General features: G+C 42.0%; 1 protein-coding gene across 1 annotated transcript in view; it reads left to right on the top strand.

Moving 5' to 3' along the window:
- HYDIN (HYDIN, axonemal central pair apparatus protein) overlaps positions 1-19,238 on the top strand; it is a 412,515-nt gene that overhangs the window by 206,639 nt on the left and 186,638 nt on the right. The window contains 6 exon segments of the mRNA XM_021093814.1: positions 430-665; positions 2,473-2,573; positions 5,203-5,338; positions 8,189-8,207; positions 8,210-8,352; positions 9,724-9,876. Coding sequence (XP_020949473.1) covers positions 430-665; positions 2,473-2,573; positions 5,203-5,338; positions 8,189-8,207; positions 8,210-8,352; positions 9,724-9,876 — 788 coding nt within the window.

Here is a 19,238-nt window from a genome sequence, read left to right as displayed (position 1 = left end):
TGCACAGGCTTCTTCTTTCACACATGGGCAAATAAAAAGAGCAAGTATGATTCTATTCTTTGGGGGGGGGATATCTGTATTTCTGTGCAAAAGTTAAATGCAAAAAGGGCTCCTAGAAGATTATTTAGCAAACTAATTTAGAGACTGCCTCTAGAGAGGGACCTGGATGCTTGTTTCACTTCTGTTGTTGTAACATAGCAAATGCATAATAAGTATTCATTGAATGAATGAATGAATGAATGAATGCATGAGTAGGTGAAATGTATCTATTGATTATGCAACTGAAAACAATATAGAGCAGAACTGGAGTTAAGTCGTGATGAATTGCATGCTAATTCATTTATGAGGTTTGGCGGTTTGAGGGGAGGTTGGAGTTAAAGGGACGCTCTTGTGGAGCTTTTATTTCTCCCCTTACATTTTGTTTTCTAGGGTTTCCTCATACCCTGATATGTTCCCTCAATAATACCTCCTTAGTCCCCATGACGTTCAAACTGCGTATCCCTGGGGATGGCGTTGGCCATAAAAGCATTTCAAGTTGTGAGCACTACTTAGACAAGAAAACATCATCTTGGAACAAGGCCGAAGCACCTGTAATGAGACCCCAAGAATTCACCATCACCCCTAGCTGTGGCACCATTCGCTCCCAAGGATTTGCTGCTATCAGGGTAAAGTACACAGCCTTCCAAACATGTGGCCAAGCAGCTGAACTGTTCGGTGGTTATTGGGACCGTGTCTAGGGTTTGCTTTAAATGCCCATTGTCAATGGGAGGAAGTGACTCTAATTCATACAGAGAAGTGGGTCTACAAGGAAAGAAACTACTGCGGCAAAAGAAGCCCCATACAAATATAGTGGGAAAAGAGCTGACACTGCTCCAGCGGGTCTCCATCAACCTAAATGCAGTGCCTTTACTAGAACAGTGAATTCTAGCAATTTCTGCTGAAACCTCTGCTCTGTGGTGGGTGTATTAACATACACCCACCAGTACTAATATGACGATATTTAAGAACTCATCGGTACTTAGGACTTCACATGGTGAAGGGACAAGGGCCTCTTTTATAAGGGCACACATCCTAGTCCCGAGGGCTCCACCCTCATGACCTTGTCACTTCCTGATACCATCACATTGGGGGTTAGGATTCCAGCCTATCAATTTGGGGACAGTTAGGGACACATTCAGATCATAGCAGTTGCTAACTGTGACCGGCCCAGGAAGAAGTGCAGCTGCAATGAGTTTATTTTTCACTTGGTTATGCTCGGCTTATGTATCACCTACCATTCCCCACTTTGGGAGGCTTCTCCCAGGTGGTACAGGAAGGTTTCAGAAGACAGAGCATCTATCTAGCAGCCGTCTGTCAGAAGCACTTGTTCTCACCCGAGCTCAGAGACATAAACAAGGGCTGGAGTCACTCCAGGCATCTCTGCACGTGGGGCAGCCGCTTCTCCAAATCTGACAGGTTTTCCTTTCATGGTCGTTGACTCCCTCTTTAATTTTTCCTTTGTGTTTGGAAAAGTTTTCTCCAAGTCCCAATTTTCCCTCCTGATCTGCACTTTAACCACGTCTGTGTGAATTCAAATTTGCATCCAACAATTCCCTTTCCAGCCAAAAAAATTTTTAATTAGTCCCGATACATAATTTATAGATAGAAAGGCCATCACCTATGCCAGAAGCTGTTTTCTACACTAACAAGTATCTCTTCCAGTGCAAATCATTTTAAAGCAATTAAAAATTGTAGCAAGGCTTCAAAAGCCTAAATGTAAGGTTTCACAACAGTAAATAAAAATAGGCACTGAGGGTTTGGCGTGGAAATGCTATAAAATTTGGTTGTGATGAATGTTGTACAACTACAAATGTAATAAAATTCATTGAGTAATTAAATGTATATATATCTGGTAAAATATACTGGCCAGATGCTGTCCTTGGATTGGCCTTTCTTTGGAACTTCCTGTTTTCTTCTCTAATTGTGAATATGGGGCGTGGAAAGGAAGGGCAAGATTTTGGTTTAGAAAACAAAACACTATCCAGTTGATTTCTTATGCCACGTTTCCTTTATTCTGCCGTAATAGAAATCTAGCTGTAATGTTTTATCGGTGTATTGAATCTTCATAATTTATGTAGCCCGGAGGCGTAAGGAACAGTTTAAATTAAAGTTTGTTTGGTGTTGCCTCTCCTTCAGGGCCTTGTTTCCCTTCACGCAGTTATATGGCTCCTTTGATACCACCTCTCGGAAATCAGCAAAGCTATTGTACCAAAAGCCAGGTGGTCGTTTCTAACCGGGCCTTTGAAAAATCTCAGCATGCCCTGACCCCAAAATGTAACTTATTTAACTCAAAATGTGAAATGCCATACATCCCCTGATAAAGTGCCTAAAAGCCACATGCATCAATGCAGTCTGCACTCAGCCCTCGTCTCCCCTGTGCCAGAGGGAGAGCTGGCCTTTCACAAGAGCAGCTTTTTGCCTTTTTCTTTCCAGGTGACCTTATGCTCCAACACCGTGCAGGAATATGAGCTGGCCCTGGTGGTGGACGTGGAGGGCATCGGGGAAGAAGTGCTGGCGCTCCTAATTACAGCGAGGTAGCTACTCACTGCTTTCGCTTCCCCAGTCTCCCCCTGAGCCCCCGGTAATGGGCTGTCTCTCAGGAAGACAGCACCCCTGCAGCCAGTTCACACAGAGTTTGTTCTGCTTTCCTGGGAAGGGAAGCTGAATCTGGTATTCAGGTGACAAGGTTTTAGAACAGCAAACACACCTTTGGTGGAGATAAGAAGCGGGACTTGTGTGTTTTGCAGCATTTAGAATAATTGTGCTCTCTAACGGATCTGATGTTCCGAGTGTCTAACTGAACAGGTTTTAGCAGAAAGAGGTGAACAGGGGGTGGTTTTTATTTTTTAACCTTTAAAGGTAGTACTTCAGAGGCGTGCAGCAGGAAGAGTGGTGCTCACAGGCCCACCGTGGAAGATCCTCTTCCAGGACAGTGTCGCTATGACATCTAAGGTAGGCTGTAGGCGGCCCCAAAATGAGGCCCTCACCCTTATTGTGAACTCCTCAGAACCGTGACCTCATCTCTCTCTTTTTTCTTTTCTTTTTTTTTTTTTTTTTTTTTTTTTTTGGTCTTTTTGCCATTTCTTGGGCTGCTCCCACGGCATATGGAGGTTCCCAGGCCAGAGGTCAAAGTGGAGCTGCACCTGCCGGCCTACACCACAGCCACAGCAACACCAGATCTGAACTGCATCTGCAACCTACACCACAGCTTGCGGCAATAGCGGATCCTTAACCCAAGGGATCGAACCCGCAACCTCGTGGTTCCTAGTTGGATTCGCTAACCACTGAGCCACAACGGGAACTCCACATCTCTCTTTTTTAATAAAGGCAGCAGTGGGCTCTGGAGGCAGGTTGAGATCCTGGCTCTGCCGTTTGTCAACCGTGTCTCCTTAACTAAGCTACGGTCTTTCAGAGAGTGGTGTGTCACCTACTGATGGTGCCGGTTATCCTAAATAAGATCACGGGCCATGTTCTTGCCAAAGCAAATGGGTGTCCAGATCTGGGTCTTGAGAGTGTGTGTATGAACTGACAGTCTGAAGGAAACAGAGAAGGATACTTGGTAAAGCTGACACTGCACCAATCCCTAGAATTTAGGACTTTCATGAATCTCAGGAAGATGTACCTTTAAGAAGGTCCAGATGTGCCGGTTGGCAGGACCATCATAACTGGCACCATTTTTCTGTGTCTTGGGCTTGAGTGAAGTCAAAGGACAGCCCTAGAAGAACTTCAAGGTCAGGTTCTTGCCATAATCTGCTTAGTATTCCCTCCAGAGACCTAAGTAATTATTTGTTTGTTTAAAAACAATGAAAACCTTTTGTGTTGTCCTCTCTCTCCCCAAGTTTGGCTTTTTGTCTAGTCTTAACATTTCTTTCCTATGCGGATTTATTCTGATCCTTTCCAGCCCCCTTTCCCCTGCAGCTGTCAGGAGGAAATTCTGAATTTTAAAAAAGGGGATGGGGGGTTTAGGAAGCTGTGTATTTCCTACTATGTCTACTTTGTGACCAAGTCAAATACTAAATCCTCTTAACCACAGAGTTTCAGGTAGTAAAGGAGTAGCTTTACAGAAGTCACTGGGTCAACTGACAACTTCCATTCTGGCTAAAAATGAACACTCATCTTGTGCTAAAACCCAAAGTTTGGGGTCAACCAAACTCCTTTTCATGTCACTACTTTCGTGCCATCAGTGAGAACCGCTCAAAGACTCTCCGCAGAAGAGCTGCTTTTCAAACGTGCTCCCTAAAATAATTCTCCCAGAGAGTGAGCCAGGCTGCCCACAGCCTCCGCCACCCACAGGGCAGTCCTCTTACTGAGCCATCACATAGCCCCAGGCCATACCCTTCATTCACGCTATCTCCTGTTTCCCTAAGAGTTAATGATGCTAATGCCCACCCCTAGGGTTGATAACCTTTATTTTACCTATGAGCAAAATGGGACTCGAAGGAGGCAAGCTGCTCAAGGTCGTACTTGGTACGGTAGGTCCGTATTTGAACCTGGCTCTGACTGATTCAAAGCCAGCACTCCCCACTATTTTGCTTCCTGTGTGGTAGAGCAGGGCAGACTTCAAGACTTAACAGACACAAAGTAAAACCCATCCCCCCCTTTCCTCCCCCCCGCCCATAGTGAGCACCACTGTCACAGTGCCAGTTCTGGGTCGCGCAGCTGCCTGAGCCTGCTGATTCAAGGCAGCTGTTCTGCATAGGAATTAGAATTATTACCATTATTTAGATGGTGTGAGCTGTTGCTAGTCCTCAGGGGACTCTGACGGGTCCAAAGTGTCACAGCTTGTTAGGACCCCATGCTGGTGGCATTGGCCCTGTTTGTCATGGAAACAGATCCACTGCCCTAAGGAACTTGCACCGTGGGGGTCCCTTGCCAAAGAAAGGCCAGATATGAGCAACCGTGGACATGTTCGTCATTACCCACACAAGGCAGTCGTTAAGGAATCCTCCTTCTAGGCCTCTTTTGATTAAAAAGTGGTGACTGGGGGCTAAGGGAGAGGGATGACAGGAGAGAAGGTTTGAAAATGATTAATGTTGTTATTATAGGAACATGCCTGTGTGGCAGTGACAAATGTGTTTAACTTGGGACTCTGCATTCTCCACATGTAAACAAGCTGTCCCTCCATCCTTTTGAATTTCTTAATGGGCTCTTTCCTTCGGGCAGGTGTATTGTACCTAAGCTCCAGGTGGTTAATGGAGAGGTAGACTTCGGGCACTGCTTCCTCAAGTACCCATACGAGAAAACGATCCAGCTTGTCAATGATGCTGACCTCCCAGGATGCTATCAGGTCCTGCCTCAGGTGAGTTACTCCATCCTTTTTCAGTGTTCATTTTTCTTCAGTCGGACTCCCTCGATGAGAGAGAGATATCCTCCAAAGAGCCATATTCCTGAGCCCATGACTTTACCTAATTTTGATTCTGAACCATGGGATAATCTGGGGATGGGGCTATAAAGCCCCCACTGGATTGCCACCTGCATGCATGAGCAACTGCAGGTGGAAACAGTTGGTAATTTCTCAGGGAAATTGCCTTTGATCAAGAAGGGAAAGGGTCAATTAGGCCAACACACAGAAGTTGCACCTGCACATTATTGCCTGCAAATTAACCATGCATAGGAAATGAGGCAGAGCTAGGAGTTTTTATTTATGTCCATGGTTGTGACTTGAACGGAATCATTAAGACTTCAAAATGCAATATTCATAAATGAACTGGTAGGCCCAAAAGGCTAGAGATAATATAGGAGGGAGAAACTTTTTCTTAATGTTTTTTGAAATGGGGATGCCCACATGCCACTACACCTAGTGAGGTGGGAGACTAAGCAGTTCAACATATACGGAAAAAAAGATTGAAGAAGATCTGTATAGATTAGAATAGTGGAAGGTTACTAATGAGATGCAGTTTACGAAGGATGCATTTGAGTTTAAAATTCACTTCTAGGAGTTCCCGTCGTGGCGCAGTGGTTAACGAATCCGACTAGGAACCATGAGGTTGCGGGTTCGGTCCCTGCCCTTGCTCAGTGGGTTAACGATTCGGCGTTGCCGTGAGCTGTGGTGTAGGTTGCAGGCGCGGCTCGGATCCTGCGTTGCTGTGGCTCTGGCGTAGGCCGGTGGCTACAGCTCCGATTGGACCCCTAGCCTGGGAATCTCCATATGCCGCGGGAGCGGCCCAAGAAATAGCAACAACAACAACAAAAAAAAAAAAGACAAAAGACAAAAAAAAAAAAAAAAAAAAATTCACTTCTATAAGTAGTACACTAATAAAAATTCACTCAAAAATCAAATGGGAGGTTTGGATACAAGTTCAAAATAAGCTAAAAGACCAGTGAGGTGACTCTGTGGTGCAATGGAGAGCACGTTGGACTTCCAAAAGATCAGTGTTGAGGCCACTCACCAAGACAAGTTTAGGCTGCATCACAGAAACACAGGGTTCCACAGCTAAAGAAAGGAGAGAGCCACCCATCAAAACAGTACTGGAATGTTATCTTCAGATTTTTTTTTGCTGTTTAGGGCCGCACCTGCGGCATATGGAGGTTCCCAGGCTAGGGGTCAATTCAGAGCTGTAGCCACTGTCCTACGCCATAGCCACAGCAATGCAAGATCCGATCCACGTCCGCAATCTACACCACAGCTCAGGGCAACACCCGATCCTTAACCCACTGAGGCCAGGGTTTGAACCTGCATCCTCACGGATGCTAATCAGATTTGCTTCCGGGAGCCATGATGGGAACTCCTTGCCTTCAGATCTTGACAGAGTATTTTTTTAAACGGAAACTCGAAAAAAAAAAAAAGAATCGTATTTAGAGTAACCAGAATGTCAGTCTACATCATCTAGAAATCCAAGTCGTATGAGGAGCACGCACAGTGTCTAATCTGGAACAGAGAATTGGCTAGGAAGAAATAGCTACCACTAGGCAAAGGGCTATAGCGGAAAAAAGGGAATTTGAATTATTCTGTGGGCTTCTCTGAGACAAAAGCAGAAGCCGAGAATGGAGGTGACAAGAGACAACTTTTCTAACCTTCAGATGTTCAGCAGCTGAATAGGCTAAGCCCTGCTCAGGACACAGTCCTCTCCAGCACTCAGAGCATCACCTGGGTGATGGGGAAGTGGTTGCTTTGTTTCTGCACAGCTGGGCTGGGAAAAGGGTGATATGTACTTCCCTGGAGCACAGATTTTAGGGGGGAGCCAAAAGGCTCTGTAATCAAGACAGATATTTTCATGTCACACTTGAAGAAATTAAAACTAATGCAAAAAAAAAATCCATGTTAAGTAAAAATATTAAAACGTTAGGAAAAGGTGGAATCAGTATTACTGATTTTTCCTCTGGCCTCAGGGTCCAGGAAGGTTGGGCAGAGCGCTGCTACAGAGGGATGTGGGGTCAGGTTAGGCCATGCTAGACCAGACCAGCTGTGGAAAGACCATGGGGTGCTGCAGATGGTGAAACCTGCACGCTCTGCCCTTCCCTCCAGGAGCTGAGGCCCTGAAAAGTGTTTTCCAGAATTGCTTCCACTTATCTGGCCATGGGATTTTTAAAAGTTTTATTTGTTGTTGCATAAAATCTTAGTAATATGCTACAGAGCAGGGTTCTGAGGCATATACATTCATAAACAACAGGCAGCATTCATCCATTTGTCCATCCAATTCTCCTACCTGTTTCCCCTGCAGGATGCTCCCTGGGGACAGAGGTAGCGCCCAAAATAAGGAGTACTGGGCCTCCCTTGGGGTATGAGGATGAGTGTGTGGGCAGGTCAGAGGGTTCGGGCTTTCCAGGAAGAGCGTCCACACATGCCAAGGGTTGGAGGTGGAAGCAGGGTCATGTGTTCAGCAACCTCCACTACTGGAGCACAAGGGGTGAGGTGGTTGGGGAATAAAGCACGAAGGCATGAACAGCCCAAACTAACTCACATTGTGGATAATTTCTGTGCTTTGCTGGGTCGCACACTGGTTTGGGGGCTTTTGCACACCTCACTTAGCTAGAGTTCCTTTTGGCTGAGTTGGGGTGCTCATCCCCATTCACTTGCCTTAATGATGCTACATTTCTCTAGACCCTCCACAAACTCAGGGCAATGCTTGTTTCAAAATAATCTAACACACTCTTGGTTTCATACTGTCCCCCAAGCTTGCTTATCGCTCTGGCTTTTCTCTCCTACCAGATATATGAGGACCTGCCTCCGTATTGCTCTCTAGTGCCGCCCCCTGTGGGATAATCCCCCCCCACAGCACCGTTCACATCCCTCTGGCCCTGGAGACCCAAATCCCTGGGAAATGCAAGGCCATAGTTTACATCTCCATCTTCGGGAGCCAGGACCCTCCTATGGTAAGAGCCCGTTTTTAGAATTGTAGTTATAATTACTTCTTGTCAGACATTCCAGCCCTTTGCATATAAGGCACACACCATATTTGCATATCTTCTACTTGTTTGTGGTACTAGAGTTTTTCATTTTCAGTCTAGTGGCAAAATACCAGGGCTCTTACTTCAGGAATCTGTTTTAAACACAGCTAAAAATGGTGCTTTATAGCAATTGATTTTTTTGCACACATGGATGCACCTGACCCCTCTCCAGACCTATTAAATCAGAATCTCTGAGAGGAGAGGGCCAGCACATCTGTATGTTTTGCAGCCTCCTCAGTTGTTCCTCATACAAAGCGGAGTATCTCTGGCTTGCTACATGCGGGCTCTGAGATGGGTTTCACTCACTGCTCACCACATCTTTTCCTATAACTTATTGGATATATATACAACTATATGCTGTGACATATTATATAATTGGATGTATATCCCAAACTGACTTACTGAAAGTCTTGAGAGAGTAGTCTTTCTCCAAGCCTGGGGAGAGAGAGATACAGAAAGCTCTTTGTTATTTAGGCCGAATCAAAGGATGACTCTTGAATCTTGAAGGAAGTCGCCCAGCAGGCTCTGAATCCCTAGCCATGGGTTTACTTAGAAGCTGGGTGATATCAGCATACATTTGTTTGAAGCTCAGAGAGTATAATGAACTAGGATTTTGATTTTATTTCTTCCATATAAGATGCCATAGATAAGCCACCCATTTGCAAAGCAGCATCATTAAGGCAGGCCACCCAAAAGTGCTACAGTGCAAGTTCCTACTAGCCTACGCTGCACCTACCTGGGTGCAACATGTGAGAGGTTGCTTGCTGAGCAGGACCTCTTTATGAAAGAAAATGATTCCCTTTCTTGGGCAGACATGGTGCCTGGCTAAGGGGGAGCAAAGCAAGTGGGTTTCAGTCCCCACCCCACACAACATTGTGCTGCAGATGGCCTTATCATGTTGCTGGTGCAAGAGATCTGGGACTCAGTCCAGCTGCATCCAACACTGATGTGCCAGCCCTTAACCCATAGGTGTTCTCGAGGCTGGAGTGCTGGGTGGCCGTTGTGAGGACCATTCTTCTGGTTTACCTTTGGTGCACGGCTCTGGGCTGACCCAAGGAAGTGGTTCATCCTTTGAAGGGAGGAATTCCAGCCTGGATTCCCAGGTCTGATCAGCATGGCCATCCCTGTGACCACTGACAACACAGGGAGAAGGGATGTCAGTTCTAATAAGCACAGTTTTACCTCCCCGCTTTTTATAAGGGGCCAGGGGTGCTTTAGAAGATTCTGTTTCAACTTGGTTTTAAAGGCCAGCCTTTTTCAGATATTCCTGTGTTCTTTCTGTCACATGCAATACAGGTCTGCCATGTAAAGAGCATCGGAGAAGGCCCAGTTGTCTACGTACATCCCACTCAAATTGATTTTGGCAATATCTACGTCCTGAAGGACTCCTTCAGGACCCTCACCCTCTCTAACCAGTCCTTAATCCCCGCATTATTCAAGGCACACATGGTGAGTAAACATAGTGAAAACATGGCTTGTCTGTATCTTATAGGCAGTGGCCTTCTTTTAGCAACACAACTTTGAAAATGATCACTAGAAGCAGAGATTTACATCGTTCAACCACAACAAACTATGTTCTCATCCCCACCTCCTCTTTATAATAATCCTTGTGTTGATTAAGAAGCACGATATGCATGTAGTTGGGTAATAAGCAAATATATTGACTCTAATCCCAATTCGGGAAGATGCTTCAGAGATCTCCTTACTGAACTGTTCCTGAGCCCACTTTTTAAATGTCTCTATAACTTAAAATGCTTCCTTGTGTTTATTTGGGCTATTTATTAGTATGCTTATTCTATTTTATTCTCTCTTCCTTCTGGCATCATTTTATTATAGTTTATAAGGAAGTCTAACAAGATAGTTGGTAGTTGCCAAAAGTAGAAATTAAAGAACACAACAAAACCAAGATACAAGGATCTAAGATGGTTCTAGAAATGAGTCTGTCTTAATTCTGTGCGATCTATAGTGACATTTAGTCTACTAATCTTCTGTAAGCTAATTTTTTAAACAGATATATCATCTGGGGGTAGAAACGAGAAACTTCTAAACCAGTAATTGAAAGCATTGTAGATTTTAGAAGTTTTCCAAATTTAAATATAAAATTTTAAATAGTATAGCCCTAGTCCCAAATCATTGATATTTGAATGAGTGCTGATATTTAGTGTTTGCATTTGTCAGATATTTCTTTTTTTATAATGATTTTTATTTTTTTCTATTAAGTTGGTTTACAGTGTTCTGTCAGTTTTCTACTGCATAACGAATTGATCCAGGAGTTCTCATCGTGGCGCAGTGGTTGACGAATCCAACTAGGAACCATGAGGTTGCAGGTTTGATCCCTGGCCTTGCTCAGTGTTTTAAGGATCCAGTGTTGCCATGAGCTGTGGTGTAGGTTGCAGACGCGGCTCGGATCCCGCATTGCTGTGGCTCTGGCGCAGGCTGGTGGCTACAGCTCCAATTAGATCCCTAGCCTGGGAACCTCCATATGCCATGGGAGCAGCCCTAGAAAAGGCAAAATGAAAACAAAAAACAAAAAAACAAAAAAACCCAAAGTGATCCAGTCACACACACACACATACACACACACACACACATTCTTTTTCTCACATTATGCTCCATCATGCTCCATCGCAAGTGACTAGATATAGTTCCCAGTCCTATACAGCAGGGCCTCATTGCTTATCCATTCTAAAAGCAATAATTTGCATCTATTAACCCCAGATTCCCAGTCCATCCCACTCTCTTCCCCTCCCCTTTGGCAACCACAAGTCTGTTCTCCAAGTCCATGAGTTTCTTTTCTAAAAATAGGTTCATTTGTGCCATAAATTAAATTCCAGATATGAATGGTATCATATGGTATTGGTCTATCTCTTTACTTCACTTGGTATGAGAGTCTCTAGTTCCAACCATGTTGCTGCAAATGGCATTATTTTGTTCTTTTTATGGCTGAGTAGTATTCCATTGTGTATGTATACCTACACCACAGCCTTAGCAACACAGGATCTGAGCCGCATCTGCTACCTACACCACAGCTCACAACAACACAGGATCCTTAACCCACTGAGCGAGGCCAGGGATCAAACCCGCAACCTCATGGTTCTTAGTCGGAGTCGTTAACCACTGAGCCATGATGGGAACTCCTATACCACATCTTCTTGATCCATTCTTCTGTTGATGGACATTTAGGAGTCTTCCATGTCTTGGCTACTGTGAATAGTGCTGCAGTGAACAGGGGTGCATGTATCTTTTTCAATGAAAATTTCATCTAGATCTATGTCCAGGAGCAGGATTGCTGGGTCATATGGCAACAGAAATAAAAACAAAAATAAACCAGTGGAACCTAATCAAACTTAAAAGCTTTTGCACAGCAGAGGAAACCATTAAAAAAAAAAAGACAACCTATGGAATGGGAGAAAATAATTTCAAATGACACAACTGACAAGGGCTTAATCTCTAAAATATACAAACTTACATGACTCAATAGCAAAAAACCCAACCCTCTAATTGAAAAATGGGCAGAAGACCTGAATAGACATTTCTCCAAAGAAGGTGTACAGGTAGCCAACAGGCACATGAAAAAATGGTCAACATCACTAATTATTAGAGAAATGCAAATCAAAACTACAATGAGCTACCACCTCATGCCAGTCAGAATGGCCATCAATAACAAGTCAACAAATAACAAATGCTGGTGGAAATGTAAATTAGTACAACTGCTCTGGAAAACAGTATGAAGTTCCTTAGAAAACTAAATATGGGACTACCATATGACCTGGAAATCATTATTTTTATTATCATTTGTCATTATTCCTTGTAAGGGCAGCCATTTCCTGTACAGTCACTGATCTTTTTTTTTTTCATTTTTTAATTTTATTACTCAATGAATTTTATTACATTTATAGTTGTACAACAATCATCACAACCAAATTTTATAGCATTTCCATCCCAAACCCTCTGTGCATCCTCCCCCCAAAACCTGTCTCATTTCAAAACCGTAAGTTTTTCAAAGTCTGTGAGTCAATACCTATTCTGCAAAGAAGTTCATTGTGTGCTTTTTTTAGATTCCACATGTAAGTGATAGCATTTGATGTTTGTGTCTCACTGTCTGACTGACTTCACTTAGCACGATAATTTCTAGGTCCATCCATGTTGCTGCAAATGCCATTACTTCTTTCCTTTTAATGGCTGAGTAATATTCCGTTGTGAATATGTACCAGATCTTCTTTATCGACTCCTCTGTCAATGGACATTTAGGTTGTTTCCATGTCTTGGCTATTGTATATGGTGCTGCAACGAACATCGGAGTACATGTATCTTTTCGAGGCACTGTTCTTTTTAACGTGAGATTCAGAGGTTCAGATATAAGTCCTCTCTTGCTCTGGTGCCGTATTGATCTTGTATAAACAATAATGTTTCAAAGAAAAATCCTTCAGAAAAGGTATCTTCTCTAGTCTTTATCCAGTGAGTTCAATGGTGTGTTTGGTGGAAGCACAGGATACTGTTTAGAAAGCATCACTTCTGGTCCAGTTTTGTATGTGCAGAGATCACAGGAAAGGACTCAGCCGACCTGTCCTGGATGATGAGAGGTAACACAGAAGCGTCCCAATGGATTACATTCTCAGATGTCCCCAGATTTCACTATTTGTGGCAACTTTTGGTACATTGTAATTTTTTTTAAAAAAGCACATCAAGGATCTGTTGGGTTTTTTTAAACTGATATAGTATATATATTGAATTTTTTAGCTGATTGTTAAAATGGGACATTTTCTTTTCCATAAAAGTTTTCATCATTCCATCATTTGATTCTTTAATAGCATCTTAAAACTGCGATCTCCAGCTCCAAGCAACCCAATGTGTGATATAAATGATCTACTGTTAGGATGTGTTCTTCCCTCAGTCCTCTCTTGGAAAACTAGTGTTTATAGCGTTGATTATCTTTCTAGCATGAAAGTAGTTTCATCTGTAGTTCTCATAGGTGAATATTAAATACCTTTCATATTTCGACCTAGGTTTTTGGTGCATTTCCTAGTAAATACTATATGTGTTACTATTATAGAAATTGAATGATACTAACTTAGGAATTAACTATAGTGGAACAAAATTGAAATTCCACTTATTAAATTTCAACTTGATGTCCAGTACTGAACCTTAAATTCATTCCTACAGACATTACTAAACATTAGGAAAGAGTTTCAATTAATAGTTGTTTGTTCCCTAAGCCTGGTGCTCAGGACTCAGGCAAGTGGTGATCAGGTAATTATTGCATTTAATTTTTCATTCACTCAGGTATAAGTAGGGCCAAGGGCATTCTTCATTTCTTCTTTTATTACTACAAATCTGGGTCTGGAAGGTCTCTTTTCTGCTGGGTGCCCTAAAAGGGGAGGGGTCATTCTCTCTCCTCTTTTGGCTGTCAGTCAACACATCCACCCTCCCCAGATGCAGCACCACTGCCAGCCAGCCGTTTGTCATACTTTGCTTTAGATTATCTGAAATGCCAGCCTACCCTTGAGGTTTCGAATACGCTGACTTACTTGGATTAAGCTGAAGAACTCCAAACAATAGAGTAAGTCACCTCCGGTTTGGATGGGGTAGAAACTATCAGAATATGAGACCAGAAAATAGAAAGGCCCTTTTGGCAAGAGTGTGTGAGCTCTGCTTGTACACACAGCACTTCTTCAGGAAGATAGATTCCCTCTCTCTGAGTGACAGCAGAAATGGGGGCAAGGACATGGTGGTCTCCCCTGGGCTTTGGGACCTCAACACTGGGCTGGAGATAGATGCCACCTTTGCAGAGATGCCCTTTGCTTGGTGGGGCAAGTGTATGGCTCAGCACTTGTTTGAAAGCCGTTGAAATTCTTTTTCATTTACCCTTGACTCTGATTCAGCCTCGGGTACCATTAACTCAAGAACTTGTGTTCAGATGTCAGTGGCACCTTGGGAGTCAGATGCCATAAAACATCTTCACAGCAGCCTTTTCACACTGTGATCTCTGGGAGAGGCCTCTGTAGCTCGATCTTTAGAGTGGCGAGGATCCAGGAAACAGGAATTCTGATGTCTCATTCAGGCATGGTTCTTTTCAAACATTTTCTTGGTCATTTGCCATCGAAACACACAGTGATGTGGCATCACCGTGATCATCAGGCTTTCGCATCTCCTTCAGATCCTAAGCCATTGGATCATTTCCTGGTTTAAGTAAAGACTTCCCCCCTTTCTATATTTACTTATTTCTGCATCTGTCTCCCTCAAATGACAACATCTCTGTTTTAAATTCCTGGCACCTAGCAGCAGACCTGGCAATTATGATGACAGTATAATGACATTAATTATGATTAGTGTTTACTTGGTTCTCTCTGCAACGTTGTATGCAGCATTTCATTTACTACAACTCTGTCAGGAAGATGCTGTTTTAATAATGCCCATTTTGGAGTTCCCACTATGACACAGTGGATTAATGATCCAGCTTGTCTCCACAGAGGTGCCAATTGGATCCCCAGTGTATCAGGTTAAGAATTTGGCCTGGGAACTTCCATATGCCATGGGTGCAGCTGGAAAAAAAAAAAAAAAGATAGTAATGCCCATTTTAACAAGGTAGAAACAGAGGTACAGACAAGAAAGCAAATTGCCATAACCTCTAAGTGGCAAAGGCTGGTTCTAACCCTGGTGGTCTGACTTGAGCCTGTGCTCTTTTCCACTGAGCTACTGCAATGCCTAACTCCGTGTCATCAGTGGTTGTTCACATGTACTTGGAAATGGTGAAGGGTTTTGGTTTCATGTTCACAACAAATAATTAAAGGCAGACACCCCTAGAAGAACAGGTTTTTCTAAAAAAGGATAGAAGAAGAAATTATGGAAGATTTCTGAAATAAACAAAAGGACAGGACACTTTTTATTCAGAGATGTATTTAAATGTATGTATACATATCATCTCCATTAAGTCATTTTTCAACCAACCATAATTCCTCCCACTGTATATCTGAAATAAAGACATATCTACTTTCCCACTTTTTTTTTCTCTCTTTTTTGCTTTTATGGGCCACACCCACAGCATATGGAGGTTCCCAGGCTAGGGTTCCAATCAAAGCTACAACTACAGGCCTACGCCAGAGTCACAGCAATGCAGGATCTGAGCTGCGTCTGCGACCTACACCACAGCTCATAACAACACCGGATCCTTAACCCACTGAGCAAGTCCAGGGATCGAACCTGTGTCCTCATGGATGCTAGTCAGATTCGTTAGCCACTGAGCCATGACAGGAACTCCAACTTTCCTACTTTTTTGAGGATACTTGGTAATATGGTGTGGCCAAACATTCAATTCACATATATAAATGTATGTGAAGACTGTTTACTACTATAGCTCTTAAAAGAGGTTTAAAATTACAACCGTATTTTAACAAAATAGGCAAACCCAAAAGGATATTGGCAGGCATTTCATATTGATCCAGACTTTTGGTGCTGAACTCTGTCCATTTTAAGGAGATGGTGGAATTGTAGCCATTCCAGAGAGCTCCTTTGTGACTTGTTACAGCAACTGGTTTGTTGAAGTCTATGGCTGTACCTCACGCATGTCACCATTCTGCATACCTGAAGCTCACGTTTTAGATTTAGAACTTGGTCCTCCCTTGGGGGCACTTGCTGTATTAGAGAATCTGTGCTAGAGAGATTTCTAAAGGAGAAGCAATAATTTTTCAAGACCGTTTGATAGATGATGTTCTTAAGATATTACACCTCACAATATATGTGAGGAGCAGATAGATAGAATGAGCTGTTTCTCAGCCTTCAGTGTAGATCAGCTCTGCCCTGGGGGGTGAACCATTACTTCTATGGAAGGCAGTCAGTGGGTAAGAAATAAGGTATAACGAAAAAGCAAAGAAATGGGCATGAATTGGAGACCAACTGCAGTTGTTATGCCTCTCTCTCTCTCTCTGTTTCTGATGGGTTTTGCAAAAGAGTGGCTTTGTTTTCTAAGACATTACATTTATGATATAAGATTTTTAGCTCACAGCTAAATTCTTATGTTGAATATGATCTATGCCATAGCACACATATGCTTTGGGTCCACAACACATACCCACTCCCCAAGGATTGCAGCACCCCTTTACAGCAGATCAGATAACTAAGGGTCTCTTGGTTGAGAGAAATGCCTGAGGTTACCCAGCAAAAGAATGGCAGCCCTTCTGCCATACTCAGATTTTCTGAATTTTAGTTCAGTCCTTTTCTGTCCCACCACAGAAATGTTTGATCCTCGGGGTTGGGAACTGTGTATATTTATTTAATACAGAAAAATTCTAGGAGTTCCCATGGTGGCTCAGTGGTTAACAAATCTGACTAGGAACCATGAAGTTGCAGGTTTGATCCCTGGCTTTGCTCAGTGGGTTAAGGATCCAGCATTTCTGTGAGCTGTGGTGTCGGTCACAGACACGGCTCGGATCCTGCCTTGCTGTGGCTGTGGTGTAGGCCGGCGGCTACAGCTCTGATCCGATCCCTAGCCTGGGAACCTCCATATGCCGCGGGAGCCGCCCAAGAAATGACAAAAAGACAGAAAAGAAAAAAGAAAAAAAAAATCTAGATGCATTCTTGACTCCAAAGTCTAACACACATTAACCTTTTCCCACATTTACCTCAAATCCTTTATTTTAAAGAAATAAAATATTAAATTTGGAGTTTTATATATTCTCCTTGCCAGTCCAATTTCCTTCTTTCCTCAGAGGTAACCTTATTATGGATTTGATGTGTGTCTAAGCCATGTTTTTTTATATTTTATTTCAGGTGTATATATTTTCATAAATAATACATAGTGGCATTTTGTTACTTTAAAATGTATATAAATTGCGCCAGAGCATGTAACTCCTTGCAACTTGTTATTTAGACTTAAGACTATGTATCTAACACCTATCCATGTTAATATATAAATATCTGTTTAATTTATTTTAGCTTCTGTGTGTATTCAGTTTACCAGTAGTATATTTATTTCTTTGCCTAAATAGTTGGCAGTTGAGTTCTAACAGTCTTTCAGTGAAAAGAATATATGTCTCCCTGTGTACGTATGCAAGATACATATACTTTGGGGGTTTATATAGATAGGGTATTTATCTACAGGTGCATTTTCAACTTCATTAGATATTATCAAATTACTCTGCAACGTTATTATGTCAGTGTGCCCTTCCAGGAGTGTTTGAGGTATTTATTCTCTAGCAGGCTAAAACTTACAGTGATCAGACCCAAGTTCTTGCTAGATTGAAAATGAAATACAGTTTAATTTATATTTCCCTTATTATTATTGAGGCTGAGAGTGTTTTCCTTTGGGTATCCTCTTTTCAATTATCTATTATGAAATATCTACTCATAGATGTTCTTTAAACATGTGGATACTAACCTTTTGCTTATGGTATGGTTTGGAATTTTTTAATAGATGTTTTTAATTTTGATGTCAACTTTATGAATCTTTTCTTTCCTGTGTCTTTTTTTTTGCATTATTTGTGGTTTAAGAAATATATCCCTGCTCTTCTATTTAAATAATTTTAGGCCCTTTAATCAGCTATACATTTATTTTTATTTATAATGTAAGTGAAGTCTTTTTTCCCATAAAAAGCCAATTGTTCCATCACCAGTTACTTCACAGTTCATTTTCCACTGATTTCTAAGGCCTCCTCTGTTATACTCCAGATCTGATATGCACCTGGGTATGTTTCTGAGTATTTTATTATATTCCTCTCCTCTACTCCAGTGTCAGTACCCCCACTGTCTTCAACGATACAGCTTAATGAAAGCAATAATAGCTAATATCTATCAGGTACCAGTCACTGTTCTAAATCCTTTGTATGCAATACTTTATGTAATTCTCAACAAATTGATTAGGTGGATTTTATTGTTAGCTCTATTTGCTCTACTTTACTGATGAAGGCACAGGGATGATGAATAAGTGAACAAATTAATGCAACTAGAAAACAAACACTAGAGGTACTCAGCTAAAAATTAGTCTGAATATCCATGCAGATTTCTCTCACGTCCTTTCATAAAGTTTTCCACAGCCTTTGTCATCTCTTCCAAGTTCCTTCTTGTGAATGGTACCTTAGTCTCATTGTGTTTTCTATTTAGATATTAATCATGTATGGGAACACTACTGAATGTTGTATATTCATCTGTATTGGACTTCAGTCTTGCTGCACAGCTCTTAATTCTCATTGTTGGTAAACTCTCATCTGCAGGCTTCTTTTCCAGTCCTTGTACCTTGTTTCTTGTTCTTGACTCATTGCACTGGATAGGATCTTCAATGTAGTATTAAATAGTAGAATGAGAGTGAACATCTCTGTCTTATTCCTGACGTAATGAATAAGCTTCAGATGTCTCCCTTGAAGCATAATATCTCCTACATGTTTTTGGTAGATATTTGTCACATTAAGGACGTTCTCATCCATCCCTATTCTGTTACCATGAACATGTACTGAAACTTAATGCACTTATATCTATTGAGATGATACGATTTTCTCCTTTAATCTGTTAATATGATGAATCAAATTAATAGATTTTCTGGTTGTGAATCACCTTTACAGTCTTAGGATGAAGTCACTCAATGAGTTGTAATATACTATTATTTGAGTACACTAATGATATGATTATTATTTAGGTGTTTGCATCAGTTTGTTTACATTTTATTTTACATTGCACTTTTCTGGTTTTGATATCAAGAATATTGTATCCTTATGAGTTAGCTTTACTTCTTTTTCTAATCTTTGAAGAGATCTTATCTACTTCAGATAAAGTAGGATCCATCCCTTAAGGATAAAGCCATTTCATCACAGGATCTTGGTGTG

This window comes from Sus scrofa, chromosome 6 (assembly GCF_000003025.6).
Source record: "Sus scrofa isolate TJ Tabasco breed Duroc chromosome 6, Sscrofa11.1, whole genome shotgun sequence".
NCBI lineage: Eukaryota > Metazoa > Chordata > Mammalia > Artiodactyla > Suidae > Sus > Sus scrofa.
Note: the sequence above shows the minus strand (reverse complement) of the source record. Positions and strands in the feature narration are given on the sequence as shown.